This window comes from Pristiophorus japonicus, unplaced genomic scaffold (genome assembly GCF_044704955.1).
Source record: "Pristiophorus japonicus isolate sPriJap1 unplaced genomic scaffold, sPriJap1.hap1 HAP1_SCAFFOLD_1164, whole genome shotgun sequence".
NCBI classification, from domain to species: domain Eukaryota; kingdom Metazoa; phylum Chordata; class Chondrichthyes; family Pristiophoridae; genus Pristiophorus; species Pristiophorus japonicus.
Window position 1 is genome coordinate 72919 of NW_027250825.1, and position 24762 is coordinate 97680.

The 24762-nt window shown below is 54.5% G+C and overlaps 1 protein-coding gene across 1 annotated transcript; it reads right to left on the reverse strand.

Annotated features, from left to right (window-relative positions):
* Positions 1-3323: 3323 nt before the first annotated feature.
* LOC139242007 (DDB1- and CUL4-associated factor 11-like) lies at positions 3324-16689 on the reverse strand. Its single transcript, XM_070870143.1, has 4 exons — positions 16531-16689; positions 11848-12000; positions 9903-10009; positions 3324-5890 (listed from the first exon to the last, which is right to left on the reverse strand). The coding sequence occupies exons 2-4, from the start codon at positions 11960-11962 to the stop codon at positions 5768-5770; spliced, it is 345 nt and encodes a 114-aa protein (XP_070726244.1). The 5' UTR covers positions 11963-12000; positions 16531-16689; the 3' UTR covers positions 3324-5767.
* Between the last annotated feature and the right edge of the window lie 8073 nt (positions 16690-24762).

Below are 24762 nucleotides of genomic sequence, written 5' to 3' on the forward strand. Positions count from 1 at the left end.
GGCAGCCCAGACAGACAGCATGCTATTCGACCACGTGGGGCAGCCCAGACAGCATGCTATTCGACCCCATGGGGCAGCCCAGACAGCATGCTATTCGACCACATGGGGAAGCCCAGACAGCATGCTATTCGACCACATGGGGCAGCCCAGACAGCATGCTATTCGACCACATGGGGAAGCCCAGACAGCATGCTATTCGATCACATGGGGGAGCCCAGCCAGCATGCTATTCGACCACGTGGGGCAGCCCAGACAGCATGCTATTCAACCACATGGGGGAGCCCAGCCAGCAAGCTATTCAGCCATGTGAGGGAAGCCCAGACAGCATGCTATTTGACGACATGGGGAAACCCAGGCAGCAAGCTATTCGACCACATGGGGAAGCCCAGACAGCAAGCTATTCGGTCATGTGGGGGAGCCCAGCCAGCAAGCTATTCGGCCACGTGAGGGATGCCCAGACAGCATGCTATTTGACGACATGGGGAAAACCAGGCAGCAAGCTATTCGACCACATGGGGAAACCCAGGCAGCAAGCTGTTTGGCCACATGGGGAAGCCCAGACAGCAAGCTATTCGACCACATGGGGCAGCCCACACAGCAAGCTATTCGCCCATGTGAGGGAGTCCAGACAGCAAGCTATTGGGCCATGTGGGGCAGCCCAGACCGAAAGCTTTTCGACCACGTCAGGAAGCCCAGACAGCAAGCTATTCGACCACATGGGGATGCCCTGACAGCAAGCTATTTGACCATATGGGGAAGCCCAGACAGCAAGCTATTCGGCCACGTGAGAGAGCCCAGGCAGCAAGCTATTCGGCCAGGTGAGGGAGCCCAGACAGCAAGCTATTCGGCCGCGTGGAGCAGCCCGGATAGCAAGCTATTCGGCAACGTGAGGGAGCCCAGACAGCAAGCTGTTCGACCATGGAAAGAAGCCCAGACAGCAAGCTGTTCGACCATGGGAAGAAGCCCAGACAGCAAGCTGTTTGACCATGGGAGGAAGCCCAGACAGCAAGCTGTTCGACCATGGGAAGAAGCCCAGACACAGCAAGCTGTTCGACCATGGGAGGAAGCCCAAACAGCAAGCTGTTCAACCATGTGGGGGAGCCCAGACAGCAAGCTGTTTGACCATGGGAGGAAGCCCAAACAGCAAGCTGTTCAACCATGTGGGGGAGCCCAGACAGCAAGCTATTCGACAACATGAGGGAAGCCCAGACAGCAAGCTATTCAGCCATGTGAGGAAGCCCAGACAGCAATCTATTTTAGTCACCTGGCCGTTATTCCGCTCCACTCCCACTCTGACCTCTCTGTCCTCGGTCCCCTGCACTGTTCCAATGAACCTCGAGGAACAGCACCTGATCTTTCGTTTAGGCATTTTACAGCCTTCCGGCCTTCATATCGAGTTCAACAATTTCAGATAACCTCTGCCCATTTTTGTCTCCTCCCGCCCCCCATCCCCACCTTGTCTCCAATGGCAGCTGGTCATTACTACGCCATTCGCACCCTATCCAGACCAACCTTTTTCTAACCTCTGTCATTACCATTTCAATTCGGGGGCCTATCGTCCCTTTCTGTCTCTCTAATCTCTCCTGCCATCCACCCCATCACTGACCTTCCCTTTTGTTCTGTCGTCCCCTCCCCCTTTCAGCGCTCCTTCAGAATCTGTGCTTTCCCAACTCTCCAGTTCTGACAAAGGGCCACCGACTCGAAACGTTAACTCTGTTTCTTTCTCCCCACAGATGCTGCCTGACCCGCTGGGTATTTCCAGCAGTTTCGGGTTTTTATTTCCGTGTTCCAGCATCCGCATCATTTTGTTTCTGTCCTTATAAAACCTTCCTTTTTGACCGAGATTTCAGTGTCGCTCTGGGCGTATGTTTTCCTCGCGGGGCGGGGGGGGCGAACGCTTTGAGCCCGCAGTTGGTTACCCTCCTACGTCAAACGCAAGTCGTCATTGCCAGGAAACTGGACCTTCACTGGGGCTCTGCGAAAGTGTGGGGAGGGGATCCGACACAAGGAATAGGAGCAGGAGTCGGCCATTCGGCCCCTCGAGCCTGCTCCGCCATTTAATACGACCATGGCTGATCCGATCATGGACTCAGCTCCACTTCCCCGCCCGCTCCCCATAACCCTTCACTCCCTTATCGCTCAAAAATCAGTCTATCTCCACCTTAAATATATTCAGTGACCCAGCCTCCACAGCTCTCTGGGGCAGAGAATTCCACAGATTTACAACCCTCTGAGAGAAGAAATTCCTCCTCATCTCAGTTTTAAATGGGCGGCCCCTTATTCTAAGACCATGCCCCCTAGTTCTAGTCTCCCCCATCAGTGGGAACATCCTCTCTGCATCCACCTTGTCGAGCCCCCTCATAATCTGATACGTTTCGATAAGATCACCTCTCATTCTTCTGAACTCCAATGAGTAGAGGCCCAACCTCCTCAACCTTTCCTCATAAGTCAACCCCCTCATCCCCGGAATCAACCGAGTGAACCTTCTCTGAACTGCCTCCAAAGCAAGTATATCCTTCCTTAAATACGGAGACCAAAACTGCACGCAGTACTCCAGGTGTGGCCTCACCAATACCCTGTATAACTGGAGCAAGACTTCCCTGCTTTTATACTCCATCCCCTTTGCAATAAAGGCCAAGATACCATTGGCCTTCCTGATCACTTGCTGTACCTGCATACTATCCTTTTGTGTTTCATGTACAAGTAACCCCCAGGTCCCGCTGTACTGCGGCACTTTGCAATCTTTCTCCATTTAAATAATAACTTGCTCTTTGATTTTTTTTCTGCCAAAGTGCATGACCTCACACTTTCCCACATTATACTCCATCTGCCAAATGTTTGCCCACTCACTGAGCCTGTCTGTGTCCTTTTGCAGATTTTTTGTGTCCTCCTCACACATTGCTTTTCCTCCCATCTTTGTATCGTCAGCAAACTTGGCTACGTTACACTCAGTCCCTTCTTCCAAGTCGTTAATATAGATTGTAAATAGTTGGGGTACCAGCACTGATCCCTGCGGCACCCCACTAGTTACTGGTTGCCAACCCGAGAATGACCCATTTATCCCGACTCTCTGCTTTCTGTGAGTTAGCCAATCCTCTATCCACGCTAATATATTACCCCCAACCCCGTGAACTTTTATCTTGTGCAGTAACCTTTTATGTGGCACCTTGTCAAATGCCTTCTGGAAATCCAAATACACCACATCCACTGGTTCCCCTTTATCCACCCTGTTTATCCTACCCTCAGACGATTCTGCCCTTTGAGCCGAGCGCTCTACACGCCTGTATCCGCCCCCGTGCTCCCAGAAACAACAAGACCCGGAGTTTCTGTGTGCGCGCATCCGCACAGTTTTTTTTAATTGGCGATAAAATTAACTCCCGGGAGCGGGCGTAGAAATGTCGCTCCTGCAACCAGCACCAAAGGGTTTGCAAAATTCGCAAAACATTGCTCATTGATTCGAAAGAAATATTCTAATCGGGGAGGAGAGGAGGGCGGTCAGTCAGGCGAGTTTTTTCCCTCGCTGTTTAAAGCTTAATTTTCAGCCATTAAAGCTCATGATTATTTTACAAAGGGGGGGGTATATATATATACACAAAACTTTTAATTCGCTGCAGAGTAAACTATTGTTAAAAGTTCAGCTTGTTAAAAGTTAACAAGCACGGTATTTTGGACAGAGGGTGTGTGTGATGTTGGGAGGGGAGGGGAGATGTGCAATGTGGACCGAAGCCAGTATTATGGGCGGAGCGGGGGGGGGGTTGGGCGAAGGTACCTCGGGGCGAGGGGCTGTTGGATAAGCAGGAAACCGGAGGACAGAAACCTCACTGCATTGCGTCTGATGGTCTGCGAGTGCCGCCGTCAAGGTGATCACTGCACGCGGGTAATCTGGGTTAACTTCCCGACTGCTCCGTCACAACACCGCCATATAGTCCGAGCACAACGGCCTTCGAGGCTCGGCTTGTGGGGAGACTTGGAGAAACAACCCCAGCTTCTATGTTACAAAGCTGGTGAAAACTTCTTCCCATTTCGTTGTTCTGGAGTTGTTTTTGGAAGACCACCCATTTGAAATGGCATTTGTTCCCTGATTCAAACAGTGAGTATTAACTCCATTCGTTAAATCTATCATTGAGCACGGGATTCATGATAAAGTACAGGTACTTCTTTTAAACTTTATAAATGCAGGTTGGAGGGAGTAACAAAAATGATGACTAAATATAGTTTGTAGAAAAATCCCTCATCAATTCTACACCAGGGAATATCACATTCTTTCTAACACTGAGTCCATTTTGAAGAATTGGTAATTCAGTATGTAGGAATGGATTGTATTAAAAACCCAATCTGTAGTGCAGGAGTTATTACTAAATCTCTGTTTTTATTGTGGATCATTGAGGTGAGGGATATCAGTGCTGAGGTGTAGAACATGTTCTATTTCAGCTATCAAGTGTCAGCATCAAGCAAGCACTTCCAGTCAGGTATAACACAGGGCTAGATACAGAGTAAAGCTCCCTCGACACTGTCCCATCAAACACTCCCAAGGTAGGTACAACACGGGGTTAGATACAGAGTAAAGCTCCCTCTACACTGTCCCATCAAACACTCCCAGGGCAGGTACAGGGGGTTAGATACAGAGTAAAGCTCCCTCTACACTGTCCCATCAAACACTCCCAGGGCAGGTACAGGGGGTTAGATCCAGAGTAAAGCTCCCTCTACACTGTCCCATCAAACACTCCCAGGGCAGGTACAGGGGGTTAGATACAGAGTAAAGCTCCCTCTACACTGCCCTCCCTCAGTCCCAACCCAAGAAGAGCACTTCCCGTTGCATTTCCACACCAGTCATACTGAAGGATTTTGTTAGTTAATGCTGACTAAGGGGCAGCTTTGCACTTTGACCCCTGGCCTACTCCTTGCACACTCGACCTGTCAGGTGGTGCAGGCTCGAAGGGCCGAAGGGCCTACTCCTGCACCTATTTTCTATGTTTCTCCTCGGAGCAGAGGGGGGGGTTAACGGGAGACTGACCAGAATGGTACCAGAGATGAGGGCCTTCAGTTACTTGGAGCGGCTGAGAGAAGCTGGGGTGGTTTTTCCTTGGAGCAGAGAAGGTTATGGGGGAGATTTACCAGAGGTGTTTAAAATCACAAAGGTTGTTGATAGAGTAAATAAGGAGAAACGGTTTCCGGGGGGGGCAGGAGGACACAGACTGACGATAATCGGCGATGGAACCAGAGGGGGCGATGGGGAGAATGTTTTTACGCAGTGAGTTGTTGTGATCGGGAACGCGCTGCTTGAAAGGACGGTGGGAGCAGGTTCAACTTTGGAAGAGGGCATGTACGGGGGACAGTGGGGGGGGAAGAGTCCGTGCCGGAACACCTCGCTCCGTTCCCCTCGGGAGAAGGCGATCCCGACGACGGTCCCTGCTCTCCGCTCCTTCAAAACACCGGAAGCCGGGAAGCCAGGAAAAGGCAGGCGGCTCTGACCTTTCACCCCGGGAGGGAGGGCGTGCGAGCGAGTGAGAGCGCAGTCTGGCGATCCCCGCTCTCCCTCGCCGCCCAGACTCCACCCCCCCCCTCTCTCCAACAACACTGTCAGTGGGCCTCCCTCCCCTGGGGGGGGGGGGTGGTGGGGGCCTGTTCGCTTCCCCGGGGTGTGGATAGACATCGGGCAGGGGGAGGGGAGAGGGCCGTCGAGTTAGGAGGCGGGGTTTCCGATCGCCCTCCCCTCCGAGCCCGACCCCTCCCCCGCCCGCGCACAGCTTTGGCCGGATCCACCGCCTCAGTTGTCCTCGCCCGTCTCCACGTTCTTGCGCTTGGGCCGGAGGTCGGCCGCGCCCGTCTGGAGGTCGTCGGTGAAGTATTCGGCCAGCCGGTAATCCCAGAGACGCACTCCTCCATCCCACTGCGGAGAGAGGGCCGGAGGGAGAGAGTGTGAGAGAGAGAGAGAGAGAGAGAGCAAGCCTCTCTACATTTTGATAGCAACATAGACCCCTCTCCGCCCCTCCCCTGCCCCGCCCCTCCCTCCCCTCTGCCCCCACACTGCCCCTCCCCCCTTCTCTGCCCCTCGCCCCTGCCCCTCCCCCCTGCCCCGACCACCTCCTCTGCCCCTCCCCCTGCCCCCACACTGCCCCTCCCCCCAGCCCCGACCCCCGCCTCTGCCCCTCCCCCCTGCCCCGACTCCCTCCTCTGCCCCTCCCCCTGCCCCCACACCGCCCCTCCTTCCCTCCCCGCCCGTCTCAAAGCACTTTACAGTAATGAAGTACTTTTGGAGTGCAGTCACTGTTGTAATGTCGGGAAACATGGCAGCCGATTTGCGCACAGCAAGCTCCCACACACAGCAATGTGACAAGAGCAGTGTCTAAAATCTACACTGGTTCCCCTTGGAGCACAGAAACATAGAAACATAGAAAATAGGTGCAGGAGTCGGCTATTCGGCCCTTCGAGCCTGCACCGCCATTCAATGAGTTCATGGCTGATCATTCAACTTCAGTACCCCCTTCCTGCTTTCTCACCATACCTCTTGATCCCCCGAGTAGTAAGGACTACATCTAACTGCAGGGAAGGTGAAGGGCAGGTTTACCAGAATGGTACCAGGGAACGAGGGACCATCCGCTTTACTGATTTGGGTTGTAGAATCGGAGAAATTTACAGCACGGAAGGAGGCCATTCGGCCCATCGTGTCCGTGTTGTGCCGGCCGACCAAGAGCTACCCGGCCTAATCCCACTTTCCCGCTCTGGGTCCGTAGCCCTGTAGATTACGGCACTTCAGGAGCACATCCAAATGTGGTGAGGGTTTCTGCCTCTACCCCCCTTTCAGGCCGTGAGTTCCCCCCCAGACCCCCACCACCCTCTGGGTGAAGACATTTCCCCTCAAATCCCCTCTAAACCTCCCCCCCAATTACTTTCAATCTCTGCCCCCTGGTTGTTGAACCCTCTGCCCAGGGAAACAGGTCCGTCCTATCCACTCTATCCAGGCCCCTCATCATTTTATACACCTCAATCAGGTCTCCCCTCAGCCTCCTCTGTTCCAAGGAAAACAACTCCAGCCTATCCAATCTTTGCTCACGGCCAACCAATCTTCCCTCAGGGTCGAGGGGGAAATATTGGGGCCGAGACACACCAGGGACCCAATCCCCTGCCACTGCTCGTCATCCAATAGTCGTGGGGAACACGTGACCACCTGACTCAAGCGAGACGCCCCCCAAACACATGTCCCAGCTCAAGCTCACCCTCTTCAACACCCCCTGACATGACCCACCAACCTGTCCCCACACAACCCCCCGCCCCCAGCACACTGTCCCCACACCCCCCCCCCCAGCACACTGTCCCCACACACACCCCCCCAGCACACTGTCCACTGTCCCCACACATCCCCCACCCCCAGCACACTGTCCCCACAGACCCTCCCCAGCACACTGTCCACTGTCCCCACACATCCCCCACCCCCAGCACACTGTCCCCAGCACACTGTCCCCACACACACCCCCCCAGCACACTGTCCACTGTCCCCACACCCCCCCCAGCACACTGTCCCCACACCCCCCCCCAGCACACTGTCCCCACACCCCCCCCCAACACACTGTCCCCCCCCCCCCCAGCACACTGTCCCCACACCCCCCCCAGCACACTGTCCCCACACACCCCCCCCCCCAGCACACTGTCCCCACCCCCCCCCCCCCCAGCACACTGTCCCCACACACCTCCCCCCCAGCACACTGTCCCCACACACCCCCCTGCCCCCAGCACACTGTCCCCACACCCCCCCCCCCAGCACACTGTCCCCACACACCTCCCCCCCCAGCACACTGTCCCCACACACCCCCCTGCCCCCAGCACACTGTCCCGACACCCACCCCCCCCCAGCACACTGTCCCGACACACCCCCCCCCCAGCACACTGTCCCCACAGCCCCCCCCCCAGCACACTGTCCCCACACCCCCCCCCAGCACACTGTCCCCACACACCCCCCTGCCCCCAGCACACTGTTCCCACACCCCCCCCCCCCAGCACACTGTCCCCACACACCCCCCCAGCACACTGTCCCCACACCCCCCCCCCAGCACACTGTCCACTGTCCCCACACACAACCCCCCCAGCACACTGTCCCCACACACCTCCCCCCCCAGCACACTGTCCCCACACACCTCCCCCCAGCACACTGTCCCCACACACCTCCCCCCCCAGCACACTGTCCCCACACACCCCCCTGCCCCCAGCACACTGTCCCCACACCCCCCCCCCCCAGCACACTGTCCCCACACACCTCCCCCCCAGCACACTGTCCCCACACACCTCCCCCCCCAGCACACTGTCCCCACACACCCCCCTGCCCCCAGCACACTGTCCCGACACCCACCCCCCCCCAGCACACTGTCCCGACACACCCCCCCCCCAGCACACTGTCCCCACAGCCCCCCCCCCCAGCACACTGTCCCCACACACCCCCCCAGCACACTGTCCCCACACCCCCCCCCAGCACACTGTCCACTGTCCCCACACACACCCCCCCCAGCACACTGTCCCCACCCCCCCAGCACACTGTCCCCACACACCCCCCCCCAGCACACTGTCCCCACATCCCCCCCCCAGCACACTGTCCACTGTCCCCACACCCCCCCCCCCAGCACACTGTCCCCACACCCCCCCCCCAGCACACTGTCCCCACACCCTCCCCCCCAGCACACTGTCCCCACACCCCCCCCCCCAGCACACTGTCCCCACACACCCCCCCCCAGCACACTGTCCCCACACCCCCCCCCCCCAGCACACTGTCCCCACACCCCCCCCCCCAGCACACTGTCCCCACACCCCCCCCCCAGCACACTGTCCCCACACACCCCCCCCCAGCACACTGTCCCCACACACCCCCCCCCAGCACACTGTCCCCACAACCCCCCCCCCCAGCACACTGTCCCCACAACCCCCCCCCCCCCCAGCACATTGTCCACACACACCCCCCCCCCCAGCACACTGTCCCCACACCCCCCCCAGCACACTGTCCCCACACACCCCCCCCCCAGCACACTGTCCCCACACACCCCCCCCCCAGCACACTGTCCCCACACCCCCCCCCCCAGCACATTGTCCACACACACCCCCCCCCCCCAGCACACTGTCCCCACATCCCCCCCCAGCACACTGTCCCCACATCCCCCCCCCAGCACACTGTCCCCACACACCCCCCCCCCAGCACACTGTCCCCACATCCCCCCCCCAGCACACTGTCCCCACACACCCCCCCCCCAGCACACTGTCCCCACATCCCCCCCCCAGCACACTGTCCCTACACCCCCCCCCCAGCACACTGTCCCTACACCCCCCCGCCCCAGCACACTGTCCACAACCCCCCCCCCCCCAGCACACTGTCCCTACACCCCCCCCCAGCACACTGTCCACACCCCCCCCCCCCCAGCACACTGTCCCCACACCCCCCCCAGCACACTGTCCCCACACACCCCCACCCCCCAGCACACTGTCCCCACACACCCCCCCCCAGCACACTGTCCCCACACCCCCCCCACCCCCAGCACACTGTCCCCACACCCCCCCCCAGCACACTGTCCCCACACACACCCCCCCCAGCACACTGTCCCCACACCCCCCCCCCCCCAGCACACTGTCCCCACACCCCCCCCAGCACACTGTCCCCACACACCTCCCCCCCAGCACACTGTCCCCACACACCTCCCCCCCAGCACACTGTCCGCACACACCCCCCCCCCCAGCACACTGTCCCCACACACCTCCCCCCCAGCACACTGTCCCCACACACCTCCCCCCCAGCACACTGTCCCCACACACCTCCCCCCCAGCACACTGTCCCCACACCCCCCCCCCCCTCCAGCACACTGTCCCCACACACCCCCCCCCCCCCAGCACACTGCCGCCCCCCCCAATCCCCGCGGTTTACTCACGGAGGTGCTGATAATCTTCTCCTCGTACGGATGCCAGCTCACGTCACGGACGCAGGCCCTGTGCTCCGAGAGCTTGCTGACAATCTTTCCCGTCAACACATCGTAGACTGCCGAGGGGTTGGGGGGGGGGGGGGGGGGGGGTAAGTGAAGGGAAAAGATAAACCAGCCATCGGAACAACGCGGCGATGAGTAACCCAACCATTCCCGAGCAGGCACGGCACAACACTTGTATTTCTCCAGCACTTGGCCGCACGTCACCCAAAGCACTTCACACCCAGAGTGCTTCACACCCAGAGTGCTTTACACCCAGAGTACTTCTTCTGAAATGTAGTCACTGTTGTATTGTAAGAGAAGCGGCAGCTAAATTGTGCACAGCAAGATCCCACAATCAGGAATCAAATCGATGACCAGATAATTTAAAAAAAAGGGATAAATATTGGTCCCCCTCCCTGCCCCCGCTCTTCTTCCGATAGTGGCCGCGGGATCTTCTGCGTCCGCCCGTTTAGTGTCTCATTCTGAGAAACGGCCCCTCTGACAGTGCGGCACTCCCTCAGTACTGCCCCTCCGACAGTGCGGCTCTCCCTCAGTACTGCCCCTCCGACAGTGCGGCGCTCCCTCAGTACTGCCCCTCCGACAGTGCGGCGCTCCCTCAGTACTGCCCCTCCGACAGTGCGGCACTCCCTCAGTACTGCCCCTCCGACAGTGCGGCACTCCCTCAGTACTGCCCCTCCGACAGTGCGGGGCTCCCTCAGTACTGCCCCTCCGACAGTGCGGCGCTCCCTCAGTACTGCCCCTCCGACAGTGCGGCACTCCCTCAGTACTGCCCCTCCGACAGTGCGGTGCTCCCTCAGTACCGCCCCTCCGACAGTGCAGCACTCCCTCAGTACTGCCCCTCCGACAGTGCAGCACTCCCTCAGTACTGCCCCTCCGACAGTGCGGCACTCCCTCAGTACTGCCCCTCCGACAGTGCGGCACTCCCTCCAACCTGATAGAGGATGTTGGGTTGCAACAGGGTAGAGTGAAACATGTGTCCAATTTTGGAGGACATGTCCAAATGTAGGGGGCCATCAATATAAGACAGTCACTAATAAACCCAATGTGGAATTCAGGAGAAAACTCTTTACCCAGAGAGTGGTGAGAATGTGAAACTCACTGCCACAGGGAGGGGTCGAGGTGAATAGTATCAATGCATTTCATCATCATCAAAGGCAGTCCCTCGGAATCGAGGAAGACTTGCCTCCACTCTAACAGTGAGTTCTCAGGTGACTGAAAAGTCCAATACGAGAACCACAGTCCCTGTCACAGGTGGGACAGACAGTGGTTGAGGGAAGGGGAGGGTGGGACTGGTTTGCCGCACTCTCCTTCCGCTGCCTGCGCTTGGTTTCTGCACGCTCTCGGCGACGAGACTCGAGGTGCTCAGCGCCCTCCCGGATGCACTTCCTCCATTTAGGGCGGACTGGTCTTTGGGCCAGGGGCTCCCAGGTGTCGGTGGGGGATGTTGCACTTTATCAGGGAGGCTTTGAGGGTGGTCCCTTGTAACGTTTCCTCTGCCCACCTTTGACTCGTTTGCCGTGAAGGAGTTCCGAGTAGAGCGCTTGCTTTGGGGAGTCTCGTGTCTGGGGGCCATGCGGACAATGTGGCCCTGCCCAGCGGAGCTGGTCGAGTGTGGTCAGTGCTTCGATGCTGGGGATGTTGGCCTGGTCGAGGACGCTAACGTTGGTGCGTCTGTCCTCCCGGGGGATTTGTAGGATCTTGCGATCCATTTAAGCGGAATTTAACAAGCATTTAAGGGGAAGCTGGATAAATACATGAGGTAGAAATTAATAGAAGGATATGTTGATGGGCTGAGATGGAGATGGGTGGGACGAGTTATGCACAGAGCAGTTGGGCCGAATGGCCTGTTTCGGCGCTGCTAGAAAATAAGTGATAACAGGCGGACACTTACTGACAACCTTCCCGGTCGAACAGCCGCTGTAAATGTACTGCTGCCCTGTGGTAAACGCCGGAGAAAATCGACACCTGATGAGCGTGTGCAGGACCCCGTGACCCCGATAGGTCATTAGTGAAGTGTCACCCGGGAGTCTGTGCTTCTTTAAGGCTATGGGAACGACAAAATAAAATCACACGCAATGGTTAAAAAATTTCAACTCAACATACTCGCAAAGTACCTGTGGGTGTCGTCCAAAGTCAGTTGAATGAATCACGCTTTCATATTTTCGTAAAAATATATACAAGATTGTGTTGCATTGGCGGGGGGAGGGGGGGGGGGGGACTTGAGAAACCATCCCCATAGCACCACCTGGTGTTCAGAGCCCGCAACTACACTGTGACGGTTTACATAGCAAAATTGAATGGGGGAAACAGACATTTTCTAAGGCTAAATGTTAGAACAGAAGAAATAGGAGCAGGAGTCGGCCATTCGGCCCCTCGAGCCTGCTCCGCCATTCAATAAGATCATGGTTGATCCGATCATAGACTCAGCTCCACTTCCCCGTCCGCTCCCCATAACCCTTCACTCCCTTATCGCTCAAAAATCTGTCTATCTCCGCCTTAAATATATTCAATGACCCAGCCTCCACAGCTCTCTGGGGCAGAGAATTCCACAGATTTACAACCCTCTGAGAGAAGAAATTCCTCCTCATCTCAGTTTTAAATGGGTGGCCCCTTATTCTAAGACCATGCCCCCTAGTTTTAGTTTCCCCCATCAGTGGGAACATCCTCTCTGCATCCACCTTGTCGAGCCCCCTCATTATCTTATGTTTCGATAAGATCACCTCTCATTCTTCTGAACTCCAATGAGTAGAGGCCCAACCTCCTCAACCTTTCCTCATAAGTCAATCCCCTCATCCCCGGAATCAACCGAGTGAACCTTCTCTGAACTGCCTCCAAAGCAAGTATATCCTTTCGTAAATACGGAGACCAAAACTGCACGCAGTACTCCAGGTGTGACCTCACCAATACTCTGTACACAGTTGTAGCAAGACTTCCCTGCTTTTATACTCCATCCCCTTTGCAATAAAGGCCAAGATTCCATTTGCCTTCCTGATCACTTGCTGTACCTGCATACTATCCTTTTGTGGGAAAATGTGAGGTTTTCCACTTTGGCAGAAACATTAGAAAAGCAAGTTATTATTTAAATGGAGAAAGATTGCAAAGTGCTGCAGTACAGCGGGACCTGGGGGTCCTGCTGCATGAAACACAAAAGGTTAGTCTGCAGGTACAGCAAGTGATCAGGAAGGCCAATGGTATCTTGACCTTTATTGCAAAGGGGATGGAGTATAAAAGCAGGAAGTCTTGCTCCAGTTATACAGGGTATTGGTGAGGCCACACCTGGAGTACTGCGTGCAGTTTTGGTCTCCGTATTTACGAAAGGATATACTTGCTTTGGAGGCAGTTCAGAGAAGGTTCACTCGGTTGATTCCGGAGATGAGGGGGTTGACTTATGAGGAAAGGTTGAGGAGGTTGGGCCTCTACTCATTGGAGTTCAGAAGAATGAGAGGTAATCCTATCAAAACATAAGATTATGAGGGGGCTCGACAAGGTGGATGCAGAGAGGATGTTCCCACTGATGGGGGAGACTAGAACTAGGGGGCATGGACTAGCGGGCATGGTCTAAGAATAAGAAGCGTCCATTGACATAGAAACATAGAAAATAGGTGCCGGAGTAGACCATTCGGCCCTTCGAGCCTGCACCACCATTCAATAAGATCATGGCTGATCATTCCCTCAATACCCCTTTCCTGCTTTCTCTCCATACCCCCTGATCCCTTTAGCCGTAAGGGCCATATCTAACTCCCGCTTGAATATATCTAATGAACTGGCCTCAATAACTCTCTGCGGCAGGGAATTCCACAGGTTAACAACTCTCAGTGAAGAAGTTTCTCCTCATCTCGGTCCTAATTGGCTTACCCCTTATCCTTAGACTGTGTCCCCTGGTTCTGGACTTCCCCAACATCGGGAACATTCTTTCTGCATCTAACCTGTCCAGTCCCGTCAGAATTTTATATGTTTCTACGAGATCCCCTAAACTCATTCTTCTAAACTCCAGTGAATACAGGCCCAGTCGATCCAGTCTCTCCTCATATGTCAGTCCTGCCATCCCGGGAATCAGTCTGGTGAACCTTCGCTGCACTCCCTCAATAGCAAGAATGTCCTTCCTCAGATTAGGAGACAAAACTGAACACAATATTCCAGGTGAGGCCTCACCAAGGCCCTGTACAACTGCAGTAAGACCTCCCTGCTCCTATACTCAAATCCTCTCGCTATGAAGGCCAACATACCATTTGCCTTCTTCACCACCTGCAGTACCTACATACCAACTTTCAATGACTGATGTACCATGACACCCAGGTCTTGTTGCACCTCCCCTTTTCCTAATCTGTCGCCATTCAGATAATATTCTGCCTTCCTCACATATTAACCTCACATTTATCCACATTATACTGCATCTGCCATGCATTTGTACACTCACCTAACCTGTCCAAGTCACCCTGCAGCCTCTTAGCATCCTCCTCACAGCTCACACCGCCACCCAGCTTAGTGTCATCTGCAAACTTGGAGATATTACACTCAATTCCTTCATCTAATTCGTTGATTTATATTGTAAATAGCTGGGGTCCCAGCACTGAACCCTGCGGCACCCCACTCGTCACTGCCTGCCATTCTGAAAAGGACCCGTTTATCCCGACTATCTGCTTCCTGTCTGCCAACCAGTTCTCTATCCATGTCAATACATTACCCCCAATACGATGTGCTTTAATTTTGTACACCAATCTCTTGTGTGGGACCTTGTCAAAAGCCTTTTGAAAGTCCAAATACACCACATCCCCACTGGTTCTCCCTTGTCCACTCTACTAGTTACATCATCAAAACATTCCAGAAGATTTGTCAAGCCTGATTTCCCTTTCATAAATCCATGCTGACTTGGACCGATCCTGTCACTGCTTTCCAAATGCACTGTTATTACATCTTTAATGACTGATTCCAACATTGCCACTGATGTCAGGCTGACCGGTCTATAATTACCCGCTTTCTCTCTCCTTTTTTAAAAAGTGGTGTTACATTAGCTACCCTCCAGTCCATAGGAACTGATCCAGAGTCGATAGACTGTTGGAAAATGATCACCAATGCATCCACTATTTTTGGGGCCACTTCCTTAAGTACTCTGGGATGCAGACTATCAGGCCCCGGGGATTTATCGGCCTTCAATCCCATCAATTTCCCAAACACAATTTCCCGCCTAATAAGGATTTCCTTCAGTTCCTCCTTCTCACTAGACCCTCGGTCCCCTAGTATTTCCGGAAGTTTATTTGTGTCTTCCTTCGTGAAGACAGAACCAAAATATTTGTTCAATTGATCTGCCATTTCTTTATTCCCCATTATAAATTCACCTGAGTCTGACTGCAAGGGACCTACATTTGTCTTCACTAATCTTTGTATCTTCACATATCTATAGAAGCTTTTGCAGTCAGTTTTTATGTTCCCAGCAAGCTTCCTCTCATACTCTATTTTCCCCTTCCTAATTAAACCCTTTTTCCTCCTCTGCTGTATTACAAAATTCTCCCAGTCCTCTGGTTTGCTGCTTTTTCTGGACAATTTATATGCCTCTTCCTTGGATTTAACACTATCCTTAATTTCCCTTGTTAGCCACGGTTGAGCTACCTTCCCCGTTTTATTTTTACTCCAGACAGGGATGTACAATTGTTGAAGTTCATCCATGTGATCTTTAAATGTCTGCCATTGTCTATCCACCGTCAACCCTTTAAGCATCATTCGTCAGTCTATTCTAGTCAATTCACGTCTCATACCATCGAAGTTACCTTTCCCTAAGTTCAGGGCCCTAGTCTCTGAATTAACTGTGTCACTCTCCATCTTAATAAAGAATTCTACCATATTATGGTCACTCTTCCCCAATGGGCCTCGCACAACAAGATTGTTAATTAGTCCCTTCTCATTACACATCACCCAGTCTAGGATGGCCAGCTCTCTAGTTGGTTCCTCGACATATTGGTCCAGAAAACCATCCTTAATACACTCCAGGAAATCCTCCTCCACCGTATCGCTACCAGTTTGGTTAGCCCAATCTATATGTAGATTAAAGTCGCCCATGATAACTGCTGTACCTTTATTGCACGCATCCCTAATTTCTTGTTTGAGAGGAGGAGGAGATGAGGAGGAATTTCTTCGCTCAGAGGGTTGTAAATCTGTGGAATTCTCTGCCCCAGAGAGCCGTGGAGGCTGGGTCATTGAATATATTTAAGGCGGAGATAGACAGATTTTTGAGCGATAAGGGAGTGAAGGGTTATGGGGAGCGGGCGGGGAAGTGGAGCTGAGTCCATGATCGGATCAGCCATGATCTTATTGAATGGCGGAGCAGGCTCGAGGGGCCGAATGGCTGACTCCTGCTGATATTTCGTATGCCCTTATATGCACCAGAACCCCCAGGTCCCTCTGTACCGCAGCACTTTGCAATTTTTCTCCATTTAAGTTATAATTCAATCCACAGGGTTGAGAACCCATTCAGTTACGTTTCGCCACACTATGCCAGCCCACTCAGAGTTACCTGGCACCCCCCTGCCCCACCCCCGACGACTGATCCCCGGTGGAGTGCCTCAGTACCATGTCACACCTCTCTTGGGGACCTGTTGCCACCTGTAGTCCCAGTTCTGCTGTGTCACGGCCTGTCGGGAGGCCTCCAGCCCTTCCTTCGGGGAGAAGCGCCGGATGTCCCAAAGCTTGATGGTCTGGTCCTTGGAGTTCGACACCAGGAAACGGGCGTCGCCCTGGAAGCCAAAGGGAGTCGGGCGTTAGTGTGGCCGCGCTTCAAACCCCGCCAGGCAGAAGCATTCATGGACTCTCGCTCTGCTTACGTGGTTTTAAGCGACAATGCAAACGGGAGGAGACCATTCGGCCCCTCGAGACTGACCCGCCATTCAATCAGTGTCAGCCGTGGCTCAGTGGGTCGCTCACTCGCTCGAGTCAGAAGACTGTGGGTCCAAATCCCGCTCCAGGGATATAAATCGAGGCTGACACTCCCAGTGCAGTACCGAGGGAGTGCCGCACTGTCGGAGGGGCATTACTGAGGGAGCCCCGCACTGTCGGAGGGGCGGTACTGAGGGAGCGCCGCACTGTCGGAGGGGCAGTACTGAGGGAGTGCCGCACTGTCGGAGGGGCGGTACTGAGGGAGCGCCGCACTGTCGGAGGAGCGGTACTGAGGGAGTGCCGCGCTGTCGGAGGGGCAGTACTGAGGGAGCCCCGCACTGTCGGAGGGGCATTACTGAGGGAGCCCCGCACTGTCGGAGGGGCGGTACTGAGGGAGCGCCGCACTGTCGGAGGGGCGGTACTGAGGGAGCGCCGCCTTTCGGATGAGATGTTAAACCAAGGCCCCCGTCTGCTCTCTCAGGTGGACGTAAAAGATCCCATGGCACTGTATCGAAGAGCAGGGGAGTTCTCCCTGGTGTCCTGGGGCCAATATTTATGCCTCAATCAACATAACAAAAACAGATTAGCTGGTCATTATCACATTGCTGTGTGTGGGAGCTTGCTGTGCGCACATTGGCTGCCATATTTCCCACAATGCAACAGTGACTACACTCCCAAAAGTCATTGGCTGTAAATCGCTTTGGGACTCAAGCAATCAGAGTCAGAATGGTTTTATGAAAGGGGAAATCATGTTTGAGAAAGTTGCTGGAGTTCTTTGAGGATGTAACGAACAGGGTGGATAAAGGGGAACCAGTGGATGTGGTGTATTTGCATTTCCAGAAGGCATTTGACAAGGTGCCACACAAAAGGTTACTGCACAAGATAAAAGTTCACGGGGTTGGGGGTAATATATTAGCATGGATAGAGGATTGGTTAACTAACAGAAAACAGAGAGTCGGGATAAATGGGTAATTTTCGCAAACAGTAACTGGTGGGGTGCTGCAGGGATCAGTGCTGGGGCCTCAACTATTTACAATCTACATTTATGACTTGGATGAAGGGACCGAGTGTAACGTAGCCAAGTTTGCTGATGATACAAAGATGGATGGGAAAGCAAATTGTGAGGAGGACACAAAAAATCTGCAAAGGGATATAGTCAGGCTAAGTGAGTGGGCAAACATTTGGCAGATGGAATATAATGTGAGAAAGTGTGAGGTTATCCACTCTGGCAGAAATAATAGAAAAGCAAATTATTATTTAAATAGAGAAAAATTGCAAAGTGCTGCAGTACAGAGGGACCTGGGAGTCCTTGTGCATGAAACACAAAAAGTTAGTCTGCAGGTACAGCAAGTGATCAGGAAGGCCAATGGAATGTTTATTGCAAGGGGGATGGAGTATAAAAGCAGATAAATCCTGCTACAACTGTACAGGGTATTGGTGAGGTTACACCTGGAGTAGTGCGTGCAGTTTTGGTTTCCATATTTAAAGAAGGATATACTTGCATTGGAGGCAGTTCAGAGCAGGTTCACTCGGTTGATTCCGGAGATGAGGGGGTTGACTTTTGAGGAAAGGTTGAGGAGGTTGGGCCTCTACTCATTGGAGTTCAGAAGAATGAGAGGTGATCTTATCGAAATGTATAAGATTATGAGGGGGCTCGACAAGGTGGATGCAGAGAGGATGTTTCCACTGATGGGGGAGACTAGAACTAGGGGGCATGGTCTTAGAATAAGGGGCCGCCCATTTAAAACTGAGATGAGGAGGAATTTCTTCTCAGAGGGTTGTAAATCTGTGGAATTCTCTGCCCCAGAGAGCTGTGGAGGCTGGGTCATTGAATATATTTAAGACAGAAATAGACAGTCTTTTAAACGATAAGGGAATAAGGGGAGCGGTCAGGGAAGTGGAGCTGAGTCCATGATCGGATCAGCCATGATCGTATTAAATGGCGGAGCAGGCTCAAGGGGCCGAATGGCCGACTCCTGCTCCTATTTCTGATGATAGATTTTGGTTTTGATATGGGGCAAAGGCTGGTATATGGAGGAATGGTAGCATAGTGGTTATCTTTCGGGACCAGTAATCCCGAGGCCTGGCCTAGACACAGTTCAAAAATCCCACCACGGCAGCTGGGGAATTTAAACTCAGTTAATTAAATAAATCTGGAATGAAAAAGCTCGTGTCAGTCATAAGAACATAAGAAATAGGAGCAGGAGTCGGCCATTCGGCCCCTCGAGCCTGCTCCGCCATTTAATACGATCATGGCTGATCCGATCATGGACTCAGCTCCACTTCCCCGCCCACTCCCCATAACCCTTCACTCCCTTATCGGTTAAGAATGGTGCAACGGTGACCATGAAACTACTGGATAGTCGTAAAAACCCAACTGGTTCACGAATGTCCTTTAGGGAAGGAAATCTGCCGCCCTTACCCGGTCTGGCCTACATGTGACTCCAGACCCCACAGCAATGTGGTTGACTCTTAACTGTCCCTTTGAAATGGTCGAGCGAGACACTCAGTCGTACCAAACCGCTATGAAAAACAGTAAGAATAAAACCGGATGGGCCACCTTATATCGATGTCGGACATGGCAATGCGCACCCAGCCCAGTTGACCCTGCAAAGTCCTCCTCACCGACACCTGGGGACCCGTGCCAAAATTGGGAGAGCTGTCCCACAGACTGGTATGACCATGTCAGGCTTGACCAATGTCCCAGACTCCTCCATCACCATCCCTGGGTATGTCCTGTCCTACCGGCAGGACAGACCCACCAGAGGTGGCAGCACAGTGGTATAGGGGAAGGAGGGAGTGGCCCTGGGAGGCCTCAACATTGACTCCAGACCCCATGAAGTCTCATGGCTTCAGGTCAAGCATGGGCAAGGAAACCTCCTGCTGATTCCCACCTACCGCCCTCCCTCAGCTGATGAGTCAGTATCCTCCATGTTGAACACCACTTGGAAGAAGCACTGAGATTAGCAAGGGCACAGAATGTACTCTGGGTGGGGGACTTCAATGACCACCAAGAGTGGCTCGGTAGCACCACGACTGACCGAGCCGGCAGAGCCCTGAAGGACATAGCTGCCAGACTGGGCCTGCAGCAGGTGGTGAGAACCCCCATGGTGGAAAAACCGACTAGACTTCGTCCTCACCAATCCACCTGTCGCAGATGTATCTGTCCATGACGGCATTGGCCGCAGTGACCACCGCACAGTCACTGCGGAGACAAAGTCCCGTCTTCACACTGAGGACCCCCTCCATCGTGTTGTGTGGCACTACCACCGTGCTGAATGGGATAGATAGATGGAACAGATCTCGCAGCTCAACACTGGGCACCCATGGGGCGCCGTGGGCCATCAGCGTCGAGTGGGTGATCCGTACCGGCCTCCTCCCGAGGTCCCCACCATCACAGAAGCCAGTCTTCAGCCAATCCGATTCACTCCACGTGATATCAAGAAACGGCTGAGCGCACTGGATACAGCAAAGGCCGTGGGGCCCTGACAACATCCCGGCTGTCGTGCTGAAGACTTGTGCTCCAGAACTAGCCGTGCCTCTCGCCAAGCTGTTCCAGTCCAGCTACAACACTGGCATCTACCCGACAATGTGGAAAACTGCCCAGGTATGTCCTGTCCACAAAAAGCCGGATAAATCCAATCCAGCCAATTACCGTCCCATCAGTCTACTCTCAATCATCAGCAAAGTGATGGAAGGGGTCGTCGACAGGGCTATCAAGCGGCACTTACTCACCAATAACATAGAAACATAGAAAATATGTGCAGGAGTAGGCCATTCGGCCCTTCAAGCCTGCACCACCATTCAATATGATCATGGCTGATCATTCACCTCAGTACCCCTTTTCTGCTTTCTCTCCATACCCCTTGAGCCCCGTAAGGGCCATATCTAACTCCCTCTTGAATATATCTAATGAACTGGCATCAACAACTCTCTGCGGCAGGGAATTCCACAGGTTAACAACTCTCTGGGTGAAGAAGTTTCTCCTCATCTCGGTCCTAAATGGCTTACCCCTTATCCTTAGACTGTGTCCCCTGGTTCTGGACTTCCCCAACATCGGGAACATTCTTCCTGCATCTAATCTGTCCAATCCCGTCAGACTTTATACGTTTCTATGAGATCTCCTCTCATCCTTCTAATCTCCAGTGAATACAGGCCCAGTCGATCCAGTCTCTCCTCATATGTCAGTCCTGCCATCCCGGGAATCAGTCTGGTGAACCTTCGCTGCACTCCCTCAATAGCAAGAACGTCGTTCCTCAGATTAGGAGACCAAAACTGAACACAATATTCCAGGTGAGGCCTCACTAAGGCCCTGTACAACTGCAGTAAGACCTCCCTGCTCCTATACTCAAATCCCCTCGCTATGAAGGCCAACATACCATTTTCCTTCTTCACCGCCTGCTGTACCTGCATGCCAACTTTCAATGACTGATGTACCATGACATCCAGGTCTCGTTGCACCTCCCCTTTTCCTAATCTGCCGCCATTCAGATAATATTCTGCCTTCCTGTTTTTGCCCCCAAAGTGGATAACCTCACATTTATCCACATGATACTGCATCTGCCATGCATTTTCCCACTCACCTAACCTGTCCAAGTCACCCTGCATCCTCTTAGCATCCTCCTCACAGCTCACACCGCCACCCAGCTTAGTGTCATCTGCAAACTTGGAGATATTACACTCAATTCCTTCAACTAAATCATTGATGTATATTGTAAATAGCTGGGGTCCCAGCACTGAGCCCTGCGGCACCCCACTAGTCACTGCCTGCCATTCTGAAAAGGACCCGTTTATCCCGACTCTCTGCTTCCTGTCTGCCAACCAGTTCTCTATCCACGTCAATACATTACCCCCAATACCATGTGCTTTGATTTTGCACACCAATCTCTTGTGTGGGACCTTGTCAAAAGCCTTTTGAAAGTCCAAATACACCACATCCACTGGTTCTCCCTTGTCTACTCTATTAGTTACATCCTCAAAATTTTTTAGAAGATTTGTCAAGCATGATTTCCCTTTCATAAATCCATGCTGACTTGGACCGATCCTGTCACTGCTTTCCAAACACGCTGCTATTTCATCTTTAATAATTGATTCCAACATTTTCCCCACTACCGATGTCAGGCTAACCGGTCTATAATTACCCGTTTTCTCTCTCCCTCCTTTTTAAAAAAGTGGTGTTACATTAGTTACCCTCCAGTCCATAAGAACTGATCCAGAGTCGATAGACTGTTGGAAAATGATCACCAATGCATCCACTATTTCTTGGGCCACTTCCTTAAGTACTCTGGGATGCAGACTATCAGGCCCCGGGGATTTATCGGCCTTCAATCCCATCAATTTCCCCAACACAATTTCCCGCCTAATAAGGATTGCCTTCAGTTCCTCCTTCTCGCTCGACCCTCGGTCCCCGAGTATTTTCAGAACCTGCTCACCGATGCTCAGTTTGGGTTCCGCCAGGACCCCTCGGCTCCCGACCTCACTACAGCCTTGGTCCAAACATGGAGAAAAGAGCTGAATTCCAGGGGTGGCCGCCCTTGACATCAAGGCAGCATGTGACCGAGTGTGGCATCAAGGAGCCCTAGTAATACTGAATCAGTGGGAAAACCCTGCACTGGCTGGAGTCGTACCTAGCCCAAAGGGTTGTGGTGGTTGGAGGTCAATCATCACAGCCCCGGGACATCGCTGCAGGAGGTCCTGAGGGCAGTTTAAGGGCAAGCTGGATAAGCAGATACAGAAGTAGCAGGATATGTCGATGTGGCCCACGAGGCCAGGCCGAGATGGCTCAGGAGACAGGGATAGAGACGGGGAGAGGCCGCACAGGATGCCAATGGATTAACCACCATTCTGAGGCTCGAGTCGTACCTCTGACCAAGGCTGTGTGAATGGCTATTTGTAAAAGCTGCTGCTATTAACAAAACCAAAGTTTGAAGTCTTGGTTGAACCCCTCAGCTTATCCGAAAGAGAGATTGAAAACAAATATCTGGGCCCCAGTTCCAACCCGGCGTAAAGATTTAAAGATCTCTCGCGCTCTCGCGCACAAGCCAAACACAAGTGCAGTGGCACCTTGGCTGGCCTCCCATTTTGCATCCGCCAGTAAACGCGAGCTCCTCCGATATTCTGTTGCTTGTCTCCCAACGCACACCGAGTCCCGTTAGCCCATAACTCTTCACTGTGCACGCTGACCGAGATTGGCTCGCGGTCCAGCAACGCCTCCATTTTTAAATTAGGACGGGGGGGGGGCTGGGGGAGAGTGGGTATACCGGGGGGGCTGGGGAAGAGTGGGTATACCGGGGGGGCTGGGGGAGAGTGGGTGTACCAGGGGGCTGGGGGAGAGTGCGTATACCGAGGGCTGGGGGAGAACGGGTATACCAGGGGGCTGGGGGAGAACGGGTATACCAGGGGGCTGGGGGAGAACGGGTATACCAGGGGCTGGGGGAGAACGGGTATACCAGGGGGCTGGGGGAGAACGGGTATACCAGGGGGCTGGGGGAGAACGGGTATACCAGGGGGCTGGGGGAGAACGGGTATACCAGGGGGCTGGGGGAGAACGGGTATACCAGGGGGCTGGGGGAGAACGGGTATACCAGGGGGCTGGGGGAGAACGGGTATACCAGGGGGCTGGGGGAGAACGGGTATACCAGGGGGCTGGGGGAGAACGGGTATACCAGGGGGCTGGGGGAGAACGGGTATACCAGGGGGCTGGGGGAGAACGGGTATACCAGGGGGCTGGGGGAGAACGGGTATACCAGGGGGCTGGGGGAGAACGGGTATACCAGGGGGCTGGGGGAGAACGGGTATACCAGGGGGCTGGGGGAGAACGGGTATACCAGGGGGCTGGGGGAGAACGGGTATACCAGGGGGCTGGGGGAGAACGGGTATACCAGGAGGCTGGGGAGAACGGGTATACCAGGGGGCTGGGGGAGAACGGGTATACCAGGGGGCTGGGGGAGAACGGGTATACCAGGGGGCTAGGGGGCTGGGGGACAGCGGGTATACCAGGGAGCTGGGGGTAGAGCGGGTATACCAGGGGGTTGGGGGAGAGCGGGTATACCAGGGGGCTGGGAGAGCGGGTATACCAGGGGGCTGGGGGAGAGCGGGTATACCCAGGGGGCTGGGGGAGGAGCGGGTATACCAGGGGGCTGGGGGAGAGCGGGTATACCAGGGGGCTGGGGAGAGCGGGTATACCAGGGAGCTGGGGAGAGAACGGGTATACCAGGGGGCTGGGGGAGAGCGGGTATACCAGGGGGCTGGGGGAGAGCGGGTATACCAGGGGGCTGGGGGAGAACGGGTATACCAGGGGGCCGGGGAGAACGGGTATACCAGGGGGCTGGGGGAGAACGGGTATACCAGGGGGCTGGGGCAGAACGGGTATACCAGGGGGCTGGGGGAGAGCTGGTATACCAGGTGGCTGGGGGAGAGCGGGTATACCAGGGGGCTGGGGGAGACCGGGTATACCAGGGGGCTGGGGGAGACCGGGTATACCAGGGGGCTGGGAGCGAGCGGGTATACCAGGGGGCTGGGGAAGAGCGGGTATACCAGGGGGCTGGGAAGAGCGGGTATACTAGGGGGCTGGGGGAGAATGGGTGTACCAGGGGGCTGGGGGAGAGCGGGTAGACCAGGGGGCTGGGGGAGAGCGGGTGTACCAGGGGGCTGGGGGAGAGCGGGTATACCAGGGGGCTGGGGGAGAGCGGGTATACCAGGGGCTGGGGGAGAGCGGGTATACCAGGGGGCTGGGGAGAACGGGTATACCAGGGGGCTGGGGAGAGCGGGTATACCAGGGGGCTGGGGGAGAGCGGGTATACCAGGGGCTGGGGGAGAGCGGGTATACCGAGGGCTGGGGGAGAACGGGTATACCAGGGGGCTGGGGGAAGAACGGGTATACCAGGGGGGCTGGGGGAGAGCGGGTATACCAGGGGGCTGGGGGAGAGCGGGTATACCA

Coding starts and splice junctions, on each gene's coding strand:
- LOC139242007 (XM_070870143.1), bottom strand. CDS start 11,962: ATGACCTATCGGGGTCACGGGGTCCTGCACACGCTCATCAGGTGTCGA. Junction 10,010..11,847: donor TTCGACCGGGAAGGTTGTCA/GTAAGTGTCCGC, acceptor ACCCCTCGGCAG/TCTACGATGTGTTGACGGGA. Junction 5,891..9,902: donor AGAAGATTATCAGCACCTCC/GTGAGTAAACCG, acceptor CTCTCTCCGCAG/TGGGATGGAGGAGTGCGTCT.